At 40.8% G+C, this 25,972-nt stretch overlaps 1 protein-coding gene across 1 annotated transcript in view; it reads right to left on the minus strand.

The window, feature by feature from the left end:
* Window positions 1-24,225, minus strand: part of SYT9 (synaptotagmin IX) — a 238,246-nt gene extending 214,021 nt beyond the window's left edge. Inside the window, exon 1 of the mRNA XM_006870294.1 lies at window positions 23,907-24,225. Coding sequence (XP_006870356.1) covers window positions 23,907-24,051 — 145 coding nt within the window. The 5' untranslated portion in view covers window positions 24,052-24,225. The remainder of the gene's footprint in view (window positions 1-23,906) is intronic.
* Window positions 24,226-25,972: the final 1,747 nt, after the last annotated feature.

Raw genomic sequence — 25,972 nt, forward strand, 5'->3', positions numbered from 1 at the left:
CAACAATGAAAAGAGAACATAATTAAGACAATAAAGAAATAAAAACAGGTATCAATCAGAAGAAAAAAAATAGTTATAACAAGTATGAAGACAAAAGAGGGACAGGAAAATGGAGCTAAAGACATAAAAATTAAGAGAGAAAATAAAAGGAAGAAACTTAAAAAGAGAAAAGGGGGCAGGCAGCAAAATGGAGTTAAAGAAGAGAAAAATAGAAGAGGAAGTAAAAGGAAGAAATTTTAAATACACTTACAAAAACCAGGGCAAGAGAAGATAAAAAGGGACAAAAAGTAGAGCAATCAAGAAAGATCAAAAGGGAAAATAAAAAAGAGAGGGAATGAGAAACAGGAGAAAGTAAAAAAAGAAAAAAAAATGGAGAAAGGACAAATTTCAAGGAAATTTAAAGAGAAGGAAAATGAATAAACATAAATACTAAAACAGTAAAAGAAAAAGAAAAAAAAGAAAAAACCCTACAAAACAAAAAAAACCCAGTGCAGCTGTTGGACTTGGAGGGAGAAAACTCTGGTGAGATCCTGCAAGGCAAGGAGCTCATGAGGTGGGTGTAAGGAATGTGGCAGCAGATTTTCTAGCCCTAGATGGAGATCCTATTGGTCTCAGTCTCATCTAAGTTCAGGGCACTCAGTCCTGAAGTAGTTCCTGCAGGTCCTTGACTCAGCTGGTTTCAGTGTCTGTTAGGATCACAGGGCAGCAGGGGCAGGGTGACTGGTTAAATGCTGGTCTGGTGGTTCACGGATTCTGTAGGTCTGGAGGAGAGTTTGCCTGCATCTAGGCACCAAAGCAGAGCAACCAGCCCTTGTCTCTCACTGGTGTGGCTCCCAACCAAGTGGCTCCAATCTCCTGCAAAGCAGGGTCTGCCCTGGGGGTGGATGAGGGTGGGAGCTGGCATGCTACTGTTCACCAGTGAGTGTGGAGAAAAGAAAGCATGGCACCATTCTAATAGCCTGTATGAATCTTCTCTGCCAAACTACCTTAAGGTTTCCTGTTTATGGATGATTTCTTAAAATATGCTTCACAAACATTATTTTTATCTTGGGATAGAAAATGCCATAAATATTTCATACAAATCAAAAATGTTAACTATATTATTTCTATTTGTCATGTATTTATCTACTTTACTTATCTGAGCTCTGGTAGCGTAGTGGTTACAAATCGGGCTGCAAGCTGCAAGGTCAGCAGTTCGAAACTACCAGCTGCTCCGCGGGAGAAAGATGAGGTGTTCTGCTCCCGTAAAGATTTCCAGCCTTGGAAACCCTGTACAGGGTCGCTATGAGTCAGAACTGCCTCCACAGCACTTAACAACAACAACAACATGTTGCTGCTGTTGCTGTTCAGTGCCGTGGTTCAGACGAATAACACCCCTATATAGGGTTTCCAAGGAGTGGCTGGTGAATTTGAACTGCCGACCTTTCAGTTCAAACTGACCTTGCGGTACAGTGCATTATTCCACAGCACCACAACAGAAAATAGCCATAATGCTCAAATAAATAAAATCAGTATATTGCTTTATTAATATATCATTTCATTTCTAATAATAAATTATCATTGTTTATAAAACAAATATTTTATTTATCTGAGAGGGTTAGCAGGCTACAATACATAATAGCCTGCTAACCACAAGGTCAATAGTTCTAATCCACCAGTTACTTCATGGGAGAAAGTTGAAGCTTTCTGCTCCCATAAAGATTTACCATCTCAGAAACCCCATAAAGGTCACTATGAGTCAGAGGTGACACCACAGCAAGTAGGAGCAGCTGTATCTGAATGTAATTCTCAGTGAAGTATGCTAATTTTCCATTAGCTAAATTCTAATTTAGCTAACTTGTTGTGGTTTTTAACAAATTTTACCATATATTTAAATACTGCTTCATTCATTAAAAGCTAAAGTTTATGTTTATTATTATCATTCATAAACCTAAAATAAGGCTTATTTAATGACTTTTATGTTGTTTAGCAGTTCAAACTCACCAGCTGCTCCTCAGAAACACTGTATAGGGTCTCTATTAGTCAGAATCGACTCAATAGCATTTAACAACAACAACGTTGTGACCAGTATATTGATTACAGAAATGTCAGTTTAATTAACACAAGCCTTTGATAAAAAGAACAGCAAAATCAGTATAAAATTTTTAAAAAATATTTTGTATTTGCTGTTTTAATAAATGTAATGAAACTATTTCTATACAATTAACATAGGGGGACAACAACATTAGTGAAGTATGTACATCATAGACTGGTCAACCATTCAAGATCAAAAGGACAGCACTGACTCAACGGCTAAATTCGGAAGGGTTGGGAAAGAAAGAGGAATGAAAACAAGAAATACAGGAGGAAGCGGGATAAGTGATTTTACACTGAAAGGATTACAATCACTGAATTGAAAAATGTACATGATTTGCTGAATGTAAAAATGATGGTCTGCTTTCTAAATCTTTACTCAATTTACAATAAAAAAGTAAAAATAATTAAGATAAAGTCTCAAGTCCTATAGTGCCAGCTGGGATCCTCCTCTGACATTTCCTCTTGTTCTAAACTGCATTATTAATGTCCCTGTTATTACCCACTTCTCTGACTTTCCCTAGATCCAATTTGCTGATGGTTCGCTGCACTATAGAATACAGCCACAAAGCCTAAGGCATCAGCTTTTACTATAAAGGCATGCACTACAGAGTTCTTGTTTTGTCCAATTGAACTTTCCAATTCCCATGTACTTAGGTACTGGGGAGACAGCTGTGATTGAGTTACAGAAGCATATGACAATATAAAAATTAAGAGAAAGGGAAAGGAGCTTTGATTTTAATCTTTATTGGTCTGCAGAGTGGTTCTCCATTTGAACCTATGGGGATTAGATTCCCCCCCAGAGAAGCATCCAGTAATCCACACACAAATGGCCTCTAAAGCATCAGAGTCCATGAATGTTCCTACTAATAGCATATGGAAGTGGAAAAAATGAAACATTTGGAAGGGATTTTCTAGTAATTGTAGAATCTCTCTGAAGTAGATTCCTTACCAGGAATCTAAAAGTAAAGTAACGCACACAAAGGACTTTAAAGAAAAAACAGAAGAAAGATGATCTATAAATTTGAGATATTACAGTGGCATTAATCTAATTTAGCAGTTACAATGGAACAGATTAAAGAAAAGCAAACAGCTTTGCTTTCTCACACCCTCTGAAATGATTCAGGATGTCTGCAAAGCTAGAGCAACTAAATTATCAGTTGGCATTCATATTATTTGAAATATTCAGAATTGAAAAGGTGTTAGACTTGGAATTTTGTCAATAAAGTGCTAAAAGTGGTTTTAATGTGGCCTCTTTATTTATATTCAGCCTCTCTCTTTGTTTCACAGATTTTTCTGAAAAGTGAGCATATTAGCATGAATGATTTATAGCCTATGGGAAAAACCATGTTCTTCTCTGACCTCACAGACTTCTCTGACCTTTACAGACTGTATTTACAGGATGGTTATCCTAAATTAATAAATGAAAATCTTATTACATGCTTAGCACCAAATAACATCATGATTTTGGTTAGTGGCAGGAACCTACACTTATTTCCTATCACTAAAATTTCAACATAATTTATTATTAGTTTCTCCAACAGCAGCTATATAACACCCACTATGGTAAAAAGAATCAATGATAAATAGTAAATGCATTTTCATGCTTGGATTTCCTGGCCTACCATTCTATGAAAGTTTTATAGAGATGGTTTGAGCATTTATTTTGACAATGGCTATAAAAAAGCCATCACAACCCATGAAGGCCATAAGTGCATGTAATCTGCAACCTGATTGCACATCAGACTCATAAACAGAGATAGTTTTTGTGTCACCCCGGAAGACTCTGACTGAGTCAATCTGGGGATAGGGCAGTCGTGTCTTCAAATTTTCCCAAGTAAGTCTGTGAATAGCTGGGGTTAAGAATTATTTCCCCAAAGCCTCCAAGTTGGAATGGGCCTTAGAATCCAACCATTTCGCACTTTCTTTGTTTTCCGGTAACTTCTTTCCAATGATTTACCAGGCAACTACCCCCTGGAGAGTTCCACCAGGCTTTAATATACATCTTCAAAACCAGTAAATTTTAAATTAATTTCATTTTCTCCCCAAACAGGCTCAATTTCCTGTTGTTGTTAAGTGCGGTTGAGTTGGTTCTGACTCATAGTGACCCTCTATGAGGGTTTCTGAGGAGCGGCTGGTGGGTGTGAATTGCCGACCTTGAGATTAATAGTCCAGTGCTTACCCTACAGCGCCATCTGGACTCCTTGACTACCTGTTGTTGTTGTTATGTGCCGTGGAGTCAGTTCCGACTCATAGCGACCCTGTATAGGGTTTCCACGGTTGTAAATCTTTACGGGAGCAGAAAGTCTCATCTTTCTCCCACGGAACAGCTGGTAGTTTCAAACTGCTGTCCCACGGAACAGCTGGCCTTGCGGTTAGCAGCCCGATTTGTAACCACTACACTACCAGAGTTCCTTTAGTAAGCCTTATAAATCATATGACCATTCTCCCATATGACCATAAATTTGGGGATTAGTATTCCTCTGCTTCATGTTGCTGCCTTCAACAATTTTACCTCTTAAACAGTTTTAATACCTCCCTTGTTTTCCATATCCACTGTCTTAAAAATATCCCTGCATCACTTCTACCTAGATAAATACTAAAAGTCTATTACTTCCTTTAAAATCTCCTGGCTATGACTCTCATGTGGTCTGACTGAGCAACACACCTCAACTACCCACCTCATTGCAGACATCAACCATCCCTCAGGTCACTTCTCTCCGTTGCTGGAAGATTCTTTCCCTTTCCGCTGGCTCACTGTCCCTCTCTCCAGCACGACTTTTACCATATTTTTTGTGTTGTTAATTCAATATCCATGTACCTTCAGTCTACTTCAAAGCCTCACTGTATGATCTGGTCATTATTACAGGCAAGTGCAACCCCTCCATAATCTTGTTTTTAAATATCTTATTCTCTGGGCCTCTCCTCTTCACTACATTACCAACAACTGTTCTACCCTCCGATTATTAATTCTATCACCTCTCTTCACTATCCCAAAGCACCCACAAGTCCACAATTTCATCCTTTCTTACATGAAATGTCAATCATTTTAATCAGCCCGCTCTATATACACCATGCACACTTTGGTCATCTTTCACTGTCATACATAGGCACAACTCTTGTTAAATGCACATTTCTGCCTCTTCCATGCTTGTGAAAACAAGTAGAACACAGTGGGAGAGAATGCACAACTATACTGATAGATATTACTTTAAATTCTTGATCTCCAGCTTCAAGTAGGGCCTTAATGTTGACTGGCCATCCAACTCCAAATCCCTAACCCACTCACTCTCTCCCGCTTCCTAGACAATTATTTATACCTCCTGTTTTCAAACCTCCAGCACCTCCTACTCTATCCTTACTCTCACTTGCTGCTTCTTATTTCACTGAGAATAGGAAAACAATCATAAAAAAAAAACTCGAAGATTCTCAAACCATATGTACTCACTTGTACCCATATTCTCGACCTTAACTGGAAAAATAAATAAACTGTTGGAAATCCCAACTACTCAAGCATATCACTCCAGGAGCACAATCCTCTGCACCATTTTTTAACTTCTTTTCATCACACAAACATGCAACTATTTTCTCCTTTCTCCATCTTTTGAATAATTTTTTATCTTTTCCTTCACAAAACACAAAAAAAGGTTATTTGTATTCACTTTCATTTTCTCTCCTCTTAACCTCTTTTAAAAAACTCTAATCATACTCTTACAAACCTCACTTGCCCACCATTCCTCCAAAATCACTCATCCAAAGTCATCAGGAGCCTCCAGGTTATTAGATGCCATTCTCAGACTCACCTTACTTGACCTATCAAGTATATTTCTCCTAGACAATTACTCCCTCTTCTAACAATATTTTCTTCACTTCCTGACTACCACATTCCTTATATTTCTCCTACTTTATCCACTGCTCCGGAGTCCTGGTGTGGTGCTGTGGGTTAATGGCGCTGGACTGCAATGTTGATTTGAACAGCAAGGTCAGTGGTTCAAGCTCACCAGCTGCTCTTCAGAGTCGCTATGGGTCAGAATTGACTCAATGGCACTTAAACAACAACAACAGCATTCATTGCTCCCTTCTTAGTCACCTTTTTATTCCTCCTCATCTTCCTGACCTTTAACCAGTTGTCTGACCTTTCTTTTCTATCTTCATTCACTCCTTGGTTATTTCATCTGGTTTCTTGGCTTTAAACATCAGGAGCTCTGGTAGCGTAATGATAATGAATCAGGCCGTGAACCTCAAGGTCAGTAGTTTGAAGCTACCAGCTGTTCCGCAGGAGAAAGATGAGGCTTTCTGCTCCTGTAAAGATTTACAGCCTTGGAAACCTTGTACAAGGTAGCTATGAGTCAGAACCGACTCCACAGCACATAACTACCACCACCATACACTGATGTTTCTTATATCCCACTGCCTACTCAAGGAGAAGTTACAAATCGGGCTGCTAACCTCAAGGTAGGCAGTTCGAAACTACCAGCGGTTCCGTGGGAGAAAGATGAGGCATTCTGCGTCTATAAAGATTTACAGCCTCAGAAACCCTGTGCAGAAGGGTCACTATGAGTCAGAACCGACTCCACAGTACTTAACAACAACTCAAGGCTATCATTACAGTAATCCTTCCCTCTTATTCTACATCATGATTTTTTTCTACTAGATCCTTCCCATGACCTTGCTGATATCTTCCACGTATAAACAACAACAACAACAAACACTTGACTCCACTTCCCTCACCAGATACTGTCCCTTTTTTGCCACTCTTGTTTGCAGAAAAACTCCTTGAAAGAAAGGTTTATAATAATACCACTAATTCTTCTCTCCCCGTTCTCCTAAAACCACTCCAGTCAGGTTCTTATTCCCACCACTCCACCAAAACTGCTTGTCAATGTGACTTCCACTGGTAGGTTACTAAATGCAATGGTATGTATTCAGTCTTCATTCTACTTGACCTAACAGTATCCTTTGACACAGCTGTTTATTCTCCTTTCTTTGATACATTTTTTCCTTCCTCTTGGTTTCCAAGATGCCATTCTTCCTTGCCTTCCTCCCTCATTACTGGTCCCTCTTTATTAGTTTTCCTTTGTTGGCCCCTCAAATTCTCTCAACCTCTTTGTGCTGGAGAGTTTCAGTGCTCAGTCCTGGCCCTCTTCTTCTCTATTCACATTACCTTCCTAGGGGTTCTCAGTCAGACCGACTCATTTTATAATAAAAAACATGTCAACAACTCTCACATCTGTCAGAGTTCTGGTGTGGCACAGCTGGATAAGCACTGGACTGCTAACCACAAGGTCACTGGTTCAAATCCACCAATGGCTTCTTGGAAACCTGATACAGAGTCAGAACCAACTCAACAGCACTTAATAACAACAACTCATATCCGTATACCCATTCCAGCATCCTCAAACTCCAGGCTGAAACATACATCTTGCTAGTCTATAGCCTTGCTTGGGGCACTTCCTACTTCACACATCCAAACTGAGTTCCTAATCATTCCCTTCAAATGTTCATCTCTTACAACCCCATTCTCCTCACTGACTAATGGCAAAATCTTGGAATCATTCTTGATTTTTCTCTTTCTCACACTACAACCATTCATGAGTAAACCCTGGTACTTTTGTGCTCTCTAGACTGGGACCAACTGTCTACCTTCATTGCTAGCATTCTGGTCTAAGCCAGACTATTGCACCTAGATTATAGAAATAGCTTCATAATTGTTCTCCTGATTTCACATACCCTTCTACATCCATTTTTATATGCTAATTAAAGTGATCCTTTTTATGCCTCTTGTTGCTGTTGTTGTTAAGTGTCACCCAGTTGGTTGCAACTCATAGTGACCCTGTTTAGTGTTTCCAAGGAGCAGTTGGTGGGTTTGAACTGCCAACCTTGAGGTTCACAGTCCAGTGCTTATCATACAGCACCATACCAGGATTCCTTTTTATGCCTAAGTCAGATGATCTCTCTTTTCTGTTTAAAACTGTCTAATGGTTTCTCATCTTACTCAGAATAAAAGTCACATCCTCTATGATGGTTTATAGGGTCCTTGACCAGCCTGCCATCGCCTCTCTGTCTTCACCTATGATTACTCTCCTTCTTGCAGACTCCACACAAACCCAGTGGCCTCCTGGCTTATGCTTAAACATGTCAGGAATGCTCCTGCCTCAAGACCTTTGTACCTACTATTTCCCTGTCTTTCCCTCCTGATAATGCACACGTCTTGCCCCCTATTCTCTTTCTAACCTTTGTTCAGACATCAGCCCTTCAGTGATGTCATTTCAGTCTACACTCATTTCTTTCCTTGCTTTATTATTTTTTTTAGTACTTATTAGCATTTAACATACCATACCCACCTGTCAGTTTGGCATATTGTGGTGATTTGAATGTTGCTATGACGATGGAAGTTATGCCACCAATATTCTATATAAGAGCTGGGTCAACCATGGTGGACAGGTTTCAGCAAAGCTTCCAGACTAAGACAGACAAGGAAGGAGAGATGAACTACTTCTGAATATTTAGCCACTGAAAATCTGATGAATAGCAGTGGAACATTGTCAGATATGATACCAGAAGATGAAAACAGTAATTAATAGCACCAAAATATTGTCAGATACAATATCAGAAGGTGAGCACCTCAGGCCACTCAAAATACAGCTAGAAAAGAGCTGCCTTCTCAAAGTAGAGTTGACTGTGATGATGCAAATGGAGTAAAGCTTGTGGTGCCTTCATTTGCTGATGAGGCACAACGCAAAATGAGGAGAAACAGTTTCTTAGAAACCAGAATGGTGAGACTTCATCTCTCCCACTCAGACATGCTATCAGGAGGGAGATGCTCCATGAAGTAGAGGACCATCGAAAAAGAGGAAGACCCCCAAATAGATGGATTGGCAGAGTGACAGCAGCAATGGGCTCAAGAGTAACAACTATGAGGATGGCGCAGGATTGGACAGCGATTCATACTATCATGCATAGTGCATTGTGCATAGCTATGAGTCGGAACCTACCCAACAGCACCTAACATCAACAACATATCATATAATGTATTTATTTATCTACATGATATCTTGTTATTTCTCATCGCAAACATGTAACTTCCATGACAGAAAGCATTTTGAAAATTTCTTATTTGGTTCCCTGATGTATCTAGAATGCTGTTTCTAGGAAATCTACAACAGCTAGAATACAACCTGTAAGATAGTAGTGGCTCAGTTAATATCTGAAGAGTAAATAGTGTCCTCAATTACTATGTGACCAATGAAACTTTCAAGTGTCCAGCATAGTCTAATTAAGAGACAATGCTGCTGACCTCAATTTAAAGTTTAAAATCTTTCACTGAGGCTCCAGTGCGCTAGCTGAGATGCATACTAAAATGTCTTCAGCAGTCATGTCCCATAAATACGATAAGCAAATTGTATGTGGTGGCAGGGGGGCACAAAAAGTGGACAGTGTATGACCTAATAAGGGCATTCAACTCAATTATTTAAAAATATTGTGTCCTGCTTGGCAGCATCTGTATATAGAAGAAAGAACCTTCTTCACAGTATGACTTGGTAGGCATTACCTAGGCCTATTATGTTTACTCCATATTTACTCCCTTCTAGTATCATAGAAAAAGGACTGTACATATCCTCAGACTGAGAAGTTGCAATACAATGGAACATGTATCTTTTACATTAAATAATACCAGGGTATCAAAGTGTCACTGTTAGCATAGTCAGAAATGCTATCTGAAACTCAGACGTTTGAACCAGATGAATAAGCTTGCTAAAGGCGATCTTTACAACTGTCTGAGGTAATTAGTGACATGATTGGGGACATAAAAGCTTGGTAGTTTCTCTTTCAGTGATTCCAATCTGTCAAGACTTCACCCTACAGGACAGAAGACCATCATTGCCAACCTGAGATAATTCCATGAGGAGCTGAAAGACTTAAGAAGTTGCCCTCACAGAACCTCCTCAGCCCAAATCATCTGGTATGCTTTGTTGAACAGATCTCTGGGCTCATTAGAGTAAATCGAAGTTTCCTCACTGCTCCTGTGTCAGAGTGCTCCAACCCAGTCCTCAGCGTGAGTTTGACAATGACATTCTGGGACCTCCATGATCTGACACTGTTTATTAGAAAGGACTCAAGTCTCAATATTCCAACACACATGCCACTTACTTTTCCCAAGAAGTCATTCTCTCTTAAAATTAAAATACAAAGGCAAAAAACCCCAAAACACAAAAACCCCAAACAGTTGCCATCAAGTTAATGCCAACTCAAGGAGACCCATGTGTGCAGAGTAGAAATGCTCCAAAGTGTTTTCAAGGCTGTGACCTTTCAGAGGCAGTCACCAAGCCTTTTTTCCAGGGTACCTCTGGATGGGTTCCAACCACCAATGTTTTAGGCAGTAGTCAAGCACTTAATTATTTGTGCCACTCAGACATCCCTTTTCCTGTTTTTCCCCCAAAATCAAACCACTGCCATTAAGTCAATTCTGGCTCACAGGACACAGCCAAACTGTTCAGTAGGGCTTCCAAGGCTGCCCTGGTGTGGTGCTGTAGGATAAGCACTGGGCTGCTAACTGCAAGGTCTATGGTTCAAACCCACCAGTCATTTTACTTGGAAACCCTATACAGAGTCGCTATGAGTCAGAATCAAGTCTACGGCACTCAAGGATAATAACAACAAATATTTAGGGAAGCACACTGCTCCACCTCTCTTCCATGGAGAAGCTGGTGAGGCCACACTGTCAACCTTTCAGTGACCATGGCCACTTTAACCACTGTGCTACCAGGGCCTCTTCCACCGAGTCAGCCAATTACTTCTCTTTTCTTGTACTGTATCCAGCTTACATTTCCCTTCCTGTATTTTATTAATTGCAATTATTTTATCTCAATCCCATGGGGCAGCAACCATGTCTAATGTATTTTTGAGGCACTGATGCCTAACCTAGTATCAGCACTAACAGGCACTCAGTGAATGCTGTTTGGAGTTCATTATAATTAGAAAAGTGTTCTGATCAGCGTGGCTAGGCTACTCCATTGCCAGAGAGTTGACTCCACTTACAGTGACCCTATAGCACAGAATGGAACTTTCCCATAGGATTTCCAGGGCTATAATCGTCACAGATGACCACATCTTTCTTCTGTAAAGCGGTTGGTGTGTTCAAACCATTGACCTTTTGGTTAGTCACCAAGCGCTCAACCGCTGCATTACCCAGGATCTTTTTGGTTGAGTTAAAGACTACCTGAGTGCTAGAGGTGAGGCTTAGAAAAGAGAGAACAAATTCACGATCCAAGTTATATAACAACACTTTTATTTTTTTCACGTTTTATGTAAATAAAGACAGCACTGGAGAGAATGTTACAGAGAATCTTCATTTGTTGATGCACCCCTTAAATTTTAAAAGCCAGTCTAGTATTTATGACTGATTACAGTCAGATAATCTGATTTCATTCATTACATAGTACTCCTTCTATGAGTTCATTCAAAGAAATATTTACATGCTCACTAACACAAATTGCTAAGAAAAACAACAAAATTCTGAAAAATAAACTAGTATATGATAGCAAATAAACAGAAAATTCACATAAGAAGAAATACAAGCAGGATTAAAATATTTTATCTTACTAACAAAAACAAATACAAATTGAAACAACAATCAGACAACTACTTAAAAGCTGTTAAATTAGCCAACTTTCTTACTCAAATTATATCACTTAGTGCTCCTGTGGTGCTGAGGGCTAATGCACTGGACCACTAGGTCGGTTTGAAGCACAAGATTGGCAGTTCAAACTCACCAGTCACTGTTTGGAAACCCAGTACAGAGTCACCATGAGTCGGAACAACTTGACGACACTTAACAACAACATCACTTAATGGATAGTGTGACCTGTTTAAGTTCTCAGCTGCCAACTAAAAGTTTATCAATGTGAGCCCACACAGAGGTACCTTAGAAGAAAGGCCTGGAGACTTACTTCAGAAAGGTCACAACCATTGAAAACCCAATGGGGCACAGTTCTACTATCATTAATGGTATCACCATTACTCAGAATGGACTCAATGGCAATTAGTTATCTTTTGTTTGGTCGTCTTAATGCTACTGGATGTACTGTTGACATGTAGTAGAGCTAACTGGTATAGATCTCCTAGAAAACAACTGGAGCACACTGTTGATAATTTGCCACTAAGAAATTTTCCCTAGAGGGATGCAGTACAGTTGTTGTTTGGTGCAGTAGTGTTGGAACCAACTCTTCATAAATCATTATATACAACAGAATGAAACACTGCTGGTCCTGTACCCTCACAATCATTGCTGTATCTTAGCCCGCTGTTGCACACATTGTGTCAATCCATCTTGTTGAGGATCTTTCTCTTTTTTGTTGACCCTCTACTTTATCAAGCATGATGTCTTTCTCTAAGGACTGGTCTCCCTCATACTATGTCCAAAGTATAGCATGTCCTTACTTCTAAGGAGCAATCCAGTAGTACTCTTCCAAACCTGATTTGTTCGTTCTTCTGGAAGTCTATGGTATATTCAATATTCTTCACCAACACATAATTCAAAGGCATCAATTCTTCTTCAATCTTTCTTATTCACTATTCAGCTTTCACATGCAGATGAGGTGAATGGAAATACCAGTTTGTACAAGGCACACCTAAGTCTTCAAAAAGATATATATATATATTTTAACACTTTAGAGAGATTTCTTTCAGCAGATTTACTCAATGCAAAATGCTTTCTTAACAGCTGTTTCATTGAGCATTGATTGTGGATCCAAGTAAAATGATATTCTTGACAACTTCAATCTAGTAGCGTACTACATAGATATAATAATTTTTACATAAGTTATTTATAATACTCTATTAAAAAAAAAAAAAAAAAGACATCCTGCTATCGAATCAGAGTGTCCCTATACAGGGTATCTGAGGCTAAAAATCTTTATAGGAGCAGAAAGTTTCATCTTTCTTCCTGAGAGCCACTGGCTTGTTTGAACTGCCAACCTTGCAGTTAGTAATCCAATGTGTAACCTATAATGTCACCAGAGCGCCTTATAATAATTTATAGTAATAAACAACTTAATATTATATAGTCTTCAAAACAATTACACAATGGATGTTCATAATAGAAAACTTATAATAATAATAGCAATAACTATTATTGCTGTTTTGTTGGATGTCCTCGAGTCAGTTCCAACTCATAGCAACCCCTTGCACAACAGAGAAACACTGCCCAGTCCTGAGCCATCCTCCCAACTGTTGTTATGCGTGAGCCCATTACTGCTGCTGCTACACCAATCCATCTCATTGGGGTCTTCTCCTTTTTCTCTGACCCTCCACTTTACCAATCATGCCGTCCTTCTCCAGGGACTGGTCCCTCCTGATAATATGTCTGAAGCACAAGAGATGGAAGTCTCAGCATCCTGGCTTCTAAGGAGCATTCTGACTGTACTTTGAACAACACAGATTTGTTTGTTCTCTGGCAGTCCATTCAATATTCTTCTCCAATACTGTAACTCAGATGCATCAATTACTCTACAGTCTTCTTTATTCAACTTTCACATGCATATGAGCCAATTGAAAATATCATAGTTTGGATCAGGCACACCTTAGTCCTCAAAGTGACATCTTTGCTCTGGAACACTTTAAAGAAGTCTTGTTCAGCAGATTCGCCTAATGCAACGTGTCACTTGATTTCTTGACTGCTGCTTCCATGAGTGTTTATTGTGAATTCAAGCAAAATGAAGTATTTGACAACTTTAAACTTTTCTACATTTATTATGATATTATTTATTGGTCCAATGGTGAGGAGTTTTGTTTTCTTAACCTGAAGGTACAACTTATACCGAAGGCTGTGGTCTTAGATCTTCAACATAAGGTTGAAGATCTTAGATCTTCATGGCAGGTTGTTAATGAGTCTTAGACCTAATGGTCTTAGATCTTCATGGCAGATTGTTAATGAGTCTTCCTCAAGTCCTGACGTCATGTTCTTTTTCATATAACCCATATTCTTGGATTATTTGCTCAGCATATAGATTGAATAATTATGATGAAAGAATACAATCCTGGTGCACATCTTTCCTGATTTTATACCATTCAGTATCCCCTTGTTCTATTTGAACGTCTGTCTCTTAGTCTATGTTCTCCTCATGGGCACAGTTAAGTATTTTGGAACACCCATTTTAGCAATGTTATCCACAGCTTGTCATGATCCACACTACCGCAAGCCTTTGTGCAGTCAGTGAAGCTTAGGTAAACATCTTTCTGGTTCTCTGCTTTCAGCAGAGATCCATCTGATGTTAGCACGTTGTCATCTGATCCAACATGAATCTGGCAGTTCCCTGTTGATGTACTGTTACAGTCATTTTTAAATTATCTTCAGCAAAAGTTTACTTGAATGTGATATTAATGACAATGATCAACGAATACTGATAATGACTAACTTTTACTGAGCATTTGCTATATGTCAGGTACTCCAGAAAGTATTGCACATGCATTATAAAGGCTAGCATGGGATTGCAGATTTAGCAAACAAAAATACAGGACACCCAGTTCAATTTGAGTTTCATAGCAACAGATTTAGTGTTACCAAGCCCTCTTTCTTTGAGTCAATTTCAACTCCCAGTGACCTGATACAGAGTTTCTGAAACTATACATCTTTAAGGGAGCACTCTAGCGAAGCGGCTGGTAGGCCCAACATCTAACTCTCAGCATCATCAGGTCTTCTTAATTATTCAATATGGTGGTGTGGTGGTTGTGTGCTACTGAATCGGCTCCAACTCATAGAGACCCTGCATAGGGTTTCTGAAGAAGCAGGAAGCCTTATCTTTCTCCTGTGGAATAGCTAGTAGTTTCACACTGCAGTCTGACTCGTAATCACTACGCTATCAGAATTCCTAATATTCAATATAAGTACATGTAAATCCAATTCAATATTCTCCATTGTTTATCTGAAATTCAAATTAAATCAGGTATCTTGCATTTTGTATGGATACTAGTAATCCAGATACTGTTGTTGTTGTTAAGTGCTATGCAGTCAGTTCCAGCTTGTAGAGCCCTGTATAGGGTTTCTGAGGAGCAGCTGGTGAGCTTGAACCACTGACCTTCAATTCAAACCAAACTTGCTGTACAGCGCCTTAACCCATGGTGCCACACCAGGACTCCAATCCAGATACTAGCAACCCATTTTGATGAGGAGACTAGGACACAGCAATTAAATAACTGGCTCAGGGATAGAACTGCGATAAAAAGCTAAGTTTACAAAAACAGTAGACTAGATATTTTTCTACAAATGGTTACAAATAGATAAAACATATGCATGCTCAAGGACCAAGGCTGAAAAGAAATGTGGGCAAGTGATACTAACACCCATTCATTGAGCTCTTTCTAGGTTCTGTGCAGCACCAACCTTAACAACTTTGTACTCCCATTTTCAGAGATGAATTTTCTCAATATTGCAAAGCTAGTAAGTACTGGCTCAAATCTGAAATCCCAAGCTCTTTCTTCTTATTCTACTCTATCATGTTGATTTGCTGGGTGAGTTGTTTCTTTCAGGTAGCGTTATATTAATGTTGATTTAAATGTTTTGGGGTGATAAAATGCATGGAGAAGCACACATAAATATTTCAAGGGGAATTGTACAACCTAGTCTTTGGGGTTTGCTTTAGCTCAAAGTCATTTACAGAGCCAACTGAATGAAACACTTGAAAGAAAGGTTGTGATACACATGTACAACCACAAGGAAGATCAATTATCATATGGAAAAGCTTTTCACAACTCAAATAGTAATCATATTCAGAATCACAGTTGTCATCAGAATGACTCTGACTCATATCAACCCCATGTGTGCCACAGTACAACTATGCTCCATAGGGTTTTTTAAGGAATTTTCATTGAAAAATCTAAGGGGTCTCTGGGTTGTTATTGTTGCTATGTGCCATTGAGTTGCTTCCCACTCACAGCGACCCTGTATAGGGTTTCCGAGGAATAGCTGGTGAGCCTGAACTGCCAACTTTGCAATTCAACCTGACTTTAAAGTCCAGAGCATTAACTCATAGCACCAAACTATGACTCGAAGGCATCTCTGGGGTGGGACCCTCAAATTTCCAACCTTTTAGTATAGCAGGCAAGCAGTAAGCAAGTTAACTCTTTGCAGCACCCTGGAACTTCAAAGATATACTGTTGTTGTTGTCAGGTGTCATCGAGTCGGAACCGACTCATAGCGACCCCATGCACAGCAGAAAAAACAATGTCTGATCCTGGGCCAACCTCACTACCGCTGCCACACTTGAGTCCATCAATGATGCCACCTGGCCGATCCATCTCATTGGGGGTCTTCCTCTTTTTCTCTGACCCTCCATCTTACCCAGTGTGACATCCTTCTCCAGCGACTGTTCCCTCCTGACAATAACCCAAAGTATGAGAGATAAAGTTTAGCCATCCTGGCCTCCAAGGAGCACTCTGGCTGCACTTCTTCCAAAACAGATCTATTGATTCTTTTGGCAGTCCATGGCACTTTTAGTATTCTCCTCCAACACCACAATTCAAAGGCATCAATTCTTCTACAATCTTTCTTATTCACTGTCCAGCTTTCACATCCATATGAGGTTACTGAAAATACCATGACTTTGGCCAGGTGCCTTAGTCCTCAAGCTGACATCTTTGTTCTTCAACACTTTAAAAAGTTCCTGTACAGCAGATTTGCCTAATACAATATGGCCTCTGATCTCTTGACTGCTGCTTCTGCGAGCGTTGATAGGTGATCCAAGAAAAATGGAGTCCTTGATAACTTTAATCTTTTCTCCGTTGATAAGAATGTTGTTTATTGGTCCAGTGGTGAGGATTTTTGTTTACTTGAAATTGAGACGCAATCCATACCTTAGTAAATGTTTCAAGTCCTCTTCACTTTCAGCAAGCAAGGTTGTGTTATCTGCATATCGCAGGTTGTTAATGAGTCTTCCTCCAATCCTGATGCCACGTTTTTCTTCATAGAACCCAGCTTCTCATATTATTTGCTCAGCATACAGGTTGAATAAGTATGGTGAAAGAACACAACCTTGTCACACACCTTTCCCAATTTTAAAACATTCAGTGTTCCCATGCTCTGTTTGAACAACTGCTTCTTGGTCCAGGTACAGATTTCTTAGAAGTACAATGAAGTGTTCTGGAATACTCATACTTTGAAATGTTGTCCATAGCTTGTCATGATGCACACAATCGAAAGCCTTCACGTAATCAATAAAGCATAGGTAAACATCTTTCTCATATTCTCTGCTGATATATACTCTATACTTATTCTTTTAAGAATAAGACTGTTCTTCCACTTGTGTTTCCAACTAAACTCCTCCTCTTTTGCTATAAACTTTGGCATGTGACACAAACAGGTACATCTATACCAATGTTCATTATAGCATATTTCACAACAGCCCAAAGTGGACACAATCCAACTGTCCATCAGCAGATAAATGGATAAACAAAATGTGGTATATATATATATATATACAACAGAATACTACTCTCCCATAAAGAGAAGTCAAGTTCTGATGCATGAAACATAAATAAACCTTGAAATTGTTATATGCGGAGTGAAACAGGTCAATCACAAAAGGACAAAAATTATACTATTTCACTAACACGAAATACCTAAAATATGCAAATGTTTAGAGATCAAAGCTTAATAGTGGTAACCAGGGGCAGGAGCGATCAGGGGAGGTCATCATTGTTTAAATAACGTTGAATTTTTTATTTATGGGGATGTAAAGTTGATTGAACTGTACACTTGAAAAAGGCTGAGTTGGCAAATATTATCTATATTTATATTTATGTTATCAAGGTCCCTTCAGAAGTGATCATGTGGTTTTTGTAAGCCCACCATATGGAATGGCACATACACACATAAAACATCAAAAGTGCCTGGATGCTTCCTCAGTCAGAGCAATGCCTGTGTTCCATACTTCACAGGAATTTTTTAAGGTCATTTCTCTTAGGTATCAGCTTAATTTTTCCTTGATAACTTAGCCCACATCAAGAAGTTTGTCCTTTGGATTGTTTACTCTGAAAGAGCTCGTTGGTCACAGTGCTGCCAGTGATTTCTTTACCACAATTTGCTTTTGTTTTCCCCTCCTGGTAATTACCCTCATGACTAAACCACTCACTGGCCCATGTAGAGGAATCCCACAGAGATGAAAACACACTTGTTTAAATAAAATATTTATGAAGAAGCTCTTAAATGCCACTGAAGTAAATGCAAATGAGATCTTCACATATTGTGCCTTCAATATGCCACTCATTCCTTAGAAGACTATTTCCTGATTGCAATTAACATTAATTTAGAAAATTAATCCCACTGTGCATAATCACACACAGTGTCTATTCACAAAAAAATCAGTTCTTTAAGATTGGCTCTCAACTATCTTTGAAAATTTGAATTAGGGCTAATATTTGATTTTAATGATTATTTTGGAGATTTTCCTTGAAAATTACATTTAATTACTGTCTTACATGCACATCTTCTAATAAGTGACTTCATTATAATTCAACACAAGGTGACAGGTGCCCTCATGAAGGTTCCACATTCTACCCTTTTCATGAAACGCTATCTGGGAAATATTTTGTCAATTTGGTCTTTTTTGTTTTTTCCCTAATGGGATGGGCATCATAAAGTCTCATATTTTTTGAATCCTCAAATGAAAAAGTTGGGATAATATTGCCAAAATAAAGTTAAGAACCAGTTACTGGAGTATTAATTGTCCAAGAATGCAAGTCAAAACCCCTGGTTTGATACTATCTTTCTTAATTTTGCAAAGAAGGTGAGCTGAGCTGAAAAGAATGAGGTGGATTCATCACTTGCCTGATGGTCTTGCGAGATGCTCACCATCCGGCTGTACATTAGAATCAACTGTTGTTGCTGTTAGTGCCATCAAGCTGGTTCAGACTCATGGCAACCCTACAGAGCGTTTCCAAGGAGTGGCTGGTGGGTTTGAACTGCCACCCTTGTTGGTATCAGTCCAATGCTTTTCCAGCAGTGCCAAACCAAGACTCCACTGAGGAACAAAATACTGACACCAAGCTCCACTCCCACAGATTCTGATTTAATTAGTCTAGGGAAGAACTCAGGCATAGCTAGCTTTGTGTTGTTTGTTATATTATTATTTGTTCACTTGTTAGAGCTCCCTAAGTGTTTCTAATGTACAGCCAAGGTTAAAAAACCATTGGTCTAGAATAAAGTTTCTCTTGATAGAATAAAGTCCATGAGGAAAGACGAATTACTAGTGATGAGTTATGTCCACCCTGATGTGGTGGACATTTTCTAGACTCTGGGTATAGACAGACACAGGCGGAAGGGGGGGACTCAGAAAAGTCTCCAGAAACACAAGACTGGAAAACCAAGATCCTGGATAACAGAATTTGTATCAAAAATACTGAGATGGATTCTTATAACTACACAGAATTTCATCTACATTTCAAAATCATTATGTAAGTGCAAAATAGAGAAAGGAGGTCTAGCAATGGTTCTTATGAAAAAAACCTAGGACACAATTCATTGAAAAAAACTCCTAAATTCTGTGTATGCATAAGCCTACCTAAAAAGTTATTTTGATTTAGAGCCAACTTTTTTTTTTCTTTTTGATAGAAACCCATGGCCTTGGGCTAGTTTACCTCTCTGAACCCAAGTACACCAATCTCTTTTAACAGTGCTTTTCAAGTTTTAATGTGCCTATGAGTCATCTGAGATCTTGGTAACATACATATTCATATTCAGCAGATCTTGGGTGAGACTGAGATTCTGCATTTCTGACAAGTTCCCAGATGCTGTTGATGCTGCTGGTCCACAAACCAGCACTTTGAGCAGCAAGGTCTTAGAATAGCTATGAGGATTAAATGAAATGACCAACATAAACTGCTTGACACAGGCATTGTTGGTATCATAAGACTTAAGAGGAAAACAGTAAAATATTCCTAAAACTAAGAAATCACATGATTTGATATTCCTTTCTTTTCCAGATATGGAAACAAAAAAAGCACAATCAAGATTAATGAGTAAAAGTTAAAAAGAGCTTTTAATTCCATATAAGAAAAAACCTTCTAATAATAAATATCCTACAACCAAATGGGGCACTTGAGGAAACACAGTGAAGTCCTCGTTCATTAAGTATAATCATGGTGCTGATAAATAAGACATCCATGACTCAAGTCACTGTTGAACTACAAGAAAGTTTAGCTATGTAAGAAGACTCGCACACTTAACATGGATAAAAACAAAACTTTCAAAAATATAACAGAAACCTTCTGATTTACCTCTCCATTCAACCCTGTTACTTCATATTCAGTAAATGGATTTGCTTAGGTGGAAACACCTTGGAGTCATCCTTAACCCTTCTTCTCTCACTACTCACAACCATTCCATCAACAACTTCTAGAAGCTGAACCTTCTAATTCTGTCCATTTTGAATTACTTCTCACTACCTCCATCACAACTACCCTGGTCCAAACCATTATCCCTTCTGTCTGGATCACTGCAATAGCCTCCTATCAGCTTTCTGTCTTCATCCTAACCCTTCTACAATCTTTTCTCAACTCAGCAGCCAAAAAAGTTGTCACTTTTCTGTTGAACACCTTCTATTGGCTTTTCATTTCATTCAGAGTAAAATCCAAAGTCCTTATAATGTTTTAAAAAGTACTATATAATATGCCCCCTCCAACCGTTGATGATAATTCTTATCACTTTCCATCTCTCTAACTCTGCTCTGTACAGGGTTGCTATGGGTCCGAACCAACTCAACGGCACACAACAACAACAACTCTGCTCTAGACACCCTTGAAGTCACTGTTTCTTGAAACACATCAACGATGCTCCTATCTTAGGACTTCGCACTTGTTCTTCCCCCTGCCTTGATGGAAACTCTTTGAGATTGACAAGATCTACAAGTTTATATCCTACATCATCACAAAACGGCATCCAACAGAAGTATTCCAATTGCTCCCATACTCTGATTTAAGTATTAGCACTTTACCTTTCACAAACTGGTACAGACGAAAGACTAGGTGAGGAATTACAGTTCCAATTGTGACTTAGCCTCATATTTTAAAATTATACTTTTATCAAGTTCTCTGTTAGCCCGAAGTGAGGGAAGACTCAGTACTATGCTCCCTAAGTAGAGTTACAACTGCCTAGGCAAAGAATAACTCTTCTGATGGCTGAGACTGCTGGTCTACAACATAGTTTCACTCCATCTCTGAAAAAATTAACAAATATTCAAGATGTAGTACCACTCTGATGTCCACAGGGGATTCCATCTTTTTTTTCTTTTAAAACCAAAGTTACTTAAGGTGGTTGTGGGCAGTCAATAGCCAGAGAAAGCTGAAACATGACATCCAGGTGACTTCATTTGCAGAAATGGAAGTCAACCACTTGATAGAGATGACTCTCTCTAGCGACCTGTGGTTCATACAACAGAATAAGAGAGGCACCATTCACATAGTACTATATGGTACAGCTACTCCAGCTACTAAACTTCAGAGTTCAGAGATCAAAGCCTCACCTGGCCTGGATGGTCAAACAGCTTCAGAGAAGAACAAATGTGTCAGAAGTAAAAATTAACATGGGTAAGGAGAGGAAAGAAGGAAATGAGATATTTCTGGTCTGAGCTGAATAATTCTAGAAGAGTGTTGTCTTCTATCTTATTGGCTGTCACCTTACACTCAGTGTCCCCCTCACCAGGCCTCATGAGTAGGTTACTTCCTGACATTTCCCAAAGAGTCAGGCATAAAACCAAGAAACCAAACCAACTCATGGCAAGGTGGTATACTGCAGAGCAGAATGGCTCCATAGGACTTTCTTGGCATTAGTCTTTTCAGAAGAAGGTCACCATATTTTCTTTCATGGCACTGCTGGGTGAGTTCAAACCATCAACCTTTAGGTGAGTAGGCAAGAACAAACTAGTGCCAGCCAAGAGCTTAGCGGGATATAGGGTTACCTCAAAATCCAGGTGCCCTACTTTGGGAAAGCGAAGCAGTTCTTTCAAAAAGCAAGGCAGTCTCTTAGCGACAGACAGTCCTTAGCAAAGAAATGAGATTTGCTTGGTAAGGAATCTCCTCGAAAGTCTCCCTCATTAGCTGCCCAGTGCAGTGTCTGAAGAGAACATGAGAACATGGAATCTAGCCTCTGGACTAAAACAAGCCCAGGCAGAAAATGTGCCAAAAAAGTGAAGTGTTAAACAAGTGATTCAGAAATAGGCCTCATCCATCTTCTCTTGACAAACCAAGGCTTATGTGGGATAAGGAAGTAAACTGGCAAGCCCAGGCAATTTAAACACTAAAACTTGATCTGGGTGAAGCCTGTTCAATAATTTTCTTGTTCCTGCTATTTAAGGACAAAAGTTTCCCCACGGAGGACCCCATCCTGGAACTCCAGAGCTCATGAGATGAGGTATTCTTTTCTGCATGCTTGTGGTCTATGCTGTACATTGCATCCAGCAATCAGCCACACACAGACTGGACATTAAACCTCCAGGAAATTCATTTGGGATCAACAGTATTTCTCAACTTTGAAGATACAACTTAGTGATCATCTGATAAACTTAACTGATGAAACTACAAGCAGAAAGGGAAAGATCAGTGAGAAAGGTAAAATCTGGTATAAACTTTTAATAAATGACTGCCTCTCTCCCCACAGGCCCTCTTTGAGTATATTACCAAGGACATGCTATTTAAGTAAGGCTCAGTGTGAACCTCTTTATGAATCAAATAATTCTCTGAATTATCATTTGGAACAGGGATATTTCTATAATGAGTTTGCTTAAAGAGGTAAGCTCATAGTAGATCATTTGCCCATCAATCGCTCATTTGCAGTATTTATACATAGAAATATCAGAGGAAAGGCCATTTTCTCACTCCATTTTTAACAATTCAGTCGCAAGGTTCTTTCTGTTGTATTTTCGTTAGGAGAATATTAAAAAATAAAAATAAAAAAATTCTACCAGTGAGAAGCATCTCAAAAAAACATTTGGAAGGAACATGTCCTCCAGTAATCAGTAGTGGATGGGATGACGTGAGACCAGGGCCAGTGAAGAAAACAAATGACTTCACTAAACTCGCTCCTCCGACCTTAATTGGTCAAATGCCAAAAATAAATGAACTTTGCAAAGTTAAAAGCTTCGCAACTTTCACTAGGGATAAACTACAGGTACACAGACCATAATCGGCGAAGACAACCACCCAGGTGTGCTCAGCAGGGACAGCTGATGGAGCTGAGAGCCCAGGCCCAGGCAGCCTCCGCTCTGGACACCCCGCGGGGACCAGCTCAGGCCCGGCAGCCGGTGACCCAGAGCTTCCAGTGGCCGACCTAACGCAGGATCCTGCCCCGCCCTTCTCACCTCAGCCCAAGGAAAAAAACTAGGAGTTCCGGAGCGGGAAGGATCCGCACCCAGTGGGATCCAGACGTAACCCGGGGCCGTCACCAACTCCCAACTTCCCAGAGTTTCCTTCGGCATCATTTCCCTTCTCACGGCTCAGGAGGCCGCCGCGGCCTCCCCTCACCCAGAGCGCACAGCCAGAGAAGTGGAGGACAGCACTCCAGAGCTGTCCCCAGGAACCCCAGTGACCGGAGCGCAGGTGGCGGGTGTGGTCCCTCCAATCCTGCTCCAGTCCACCCGGGCGGCCTCAGCGCAGCAGTCTCCTCCGCCGGGGTCCACGCCCGGTTCCAGCATCAGGCCATGAAGCACTGGACCCCGATCCCCGCCCCAGACTCGGTGGTCGCCGTCCCCCAACCCCTGTCTGCTTAGCTCTTCTGCCTCAGGCCCTGGCGCGGCCCCACACCCAGCGTCGGGCCCTCGGTCGCTCCGGGCGTCGGCGGCACTCACCTGGGTCCCGGAGCCGGGGTCTGCCGCGGTCCCGCAGGTGGTAGATGAAATCCTGGCAGCTGTCGTGCTCCAGGGCCCCACGGGCACAAAGCTCGGCCAGCAGCTGCAGCGCCTGGTGACAGAGCGCGTCCCTGGCCCCGGGCATCGCCCCCCCGCATCCTCGGACCGCGCCGGGCAGGCGGGCGCGGGAGACAGCCCTCCGCCTGCCAGCTCAGAGCTGCCGCCTCCGGGCCGTCCGCACTCGCAGCCAGGGACTCGCCGAGAAACAGCCCGAGTCCGAGCCCTAGTCCCAGCCGGCCGGGTCTCCCACCGGTTGCATGCAGCTCTTCGCTAGCCAGTGGATCCGGCTTTCCCTCTCTCCCGCCTGCCCCTCCGTCCCGCTCCCCCCACGAAGGAGAGACGGCGCTGCACGCCCAGGGCGCCTCTCTTAGCGCTCCGCCTGCCACTCGCGGCCGCTGGGGGGCGGGGCCGGGTCAGAGGGGCACGCGGCGAGCTAGGAACCCCGCGGTTCTTGCTCTAGGCGTAGACCAGGATAGGGGGCGCTTGTGGACTCCTAGCGGAGCGCGGGACTAGGCTCCCGACCTAGCGCTCTGAGTGGCCGCGCCCAGGCTTGGAGAGTGCTTGTGTGAGGGCTTCCGGGCACTCTGCGCACCCGCCCCGATGCAAATCTAGCACCCCGTCCCACCAGCACCCCGCTGCGTCTGTCCTGAGCACGTTCTTGGGCTTGTGGATCTAAAGGCACCGTCTGGACCACACTCGCCGGATTCGGAGAACTGAGTCTGGGTTTCGAACTTGGAAAACGCCTCCTGAAATACTCCATAGGCCTTTGAGTGCTGAATACCCAAATGCTGTATTTTGGGTTCAAAATGCTCCAAAAAAAGAGAAGGATTCCTGAAATACAGAACTACCCTGGTGATTTGAGTAGGTAGAGACTCCCTTATCAGAACTAAGGTCAAATAAATGGTTCCTGGAAAAGGTTTATCTGGAGCTTCAAAGATCCTGCTTCCTAAGTAGAAGAAGTATCTCAGGCTCTTTAAAAGCCACCTCAGGGCACCTCTCCTCTACCCATCTCTTCAACCTTTCAGGCAATGAGCCCAGAAATAACCACCAAATATTGAGCTCTTTTGTGTGTGTGTTGGGCACTATGCCACAAGCCTTTTAAATATATAATCTAATTTAATTCCCTCGATAACCCTACAAAATCTGCAAATATTTTACCAAAGAGAAACGGCTTCAGAAAGGTGTCACTTGTCAATGCTCATGCATAAAGGAAAGGATTAACCTTTATTTTGTTTCTTTTACATAATACTAATGTCCAGGCCCCACTTTAAAGCAATTAAGAGAATCTTTTTTTCTCTTTTGGAGTCCAGGTGTGGTGTTGTGGGTTAATGCGCCAGACTGCAAAGTTGTTTGAACTTGCAAGGTCGCTGGTTCACGATCACCAGCCACTCCTTGGAAACCCTAGATGGCACTTAACAATAACAACAACAATAATGTCCAGGCCCCACTTTAAAGTAATTAAGAGAATCTTTTATGATTTAGTTTTCTAAATGGTGCTTTGTTGTTGTTGTTAAGTGCCGTTGAATCGATTCCAACCCATAGCGACCCTGTATTGGGTTCCCAAGGAGCAGCTGGTGAGCTTTAACCACCAGTCTTGCAGTTCAAATGAATTTGCAGTCTGACGTCGTAGTAGCGCCTCTATATTAGAATAGTAGAGAAAATGCAGAGTTGTGATGTATGGTACAACTAGTTTAGTGTTTCAACACTAATCAGAAGACTGACAGTTCACATCTACCAAGAGGTGTCTCAAAGAAAGACCTGGGCTTCCAGTCACAACTTGAAAACCCTACTGACCACAATTCTACTCTGATATACATAAGGGTGCCAAGAGTTGAAATCCAGTGCAACAAGTTGGAATGATACTGATAACTCCAGAGAGTTGTGAAAAGACCGGTAGATAATCTGCTTTAGGAGAAACCGAGGGAAAAGAAATGAGCTGAGAGGGATCCTGGGGAAGAGGTACAGTAGAAGCTCACCTTTGGAAAGTGGGATCATGTAGAGACAGA

Source organism: Chrysochloris asiatica, unplaced genomic scaffold, assembly GCF_000296735.1.
Source record: "Chrysochloris asiatica unplaced genomic scaffold, ChrAsi1.0 scaffold00140, whole genome shotgun sequence".
In the NCBI taxonomy this organism is placed as follows: Eukaryota; Metazoa; Chordata; class Mammalia; order Afrosoricida; family Chrysochloridae; genus Chrysochloris; species Chrysochloris asiatica.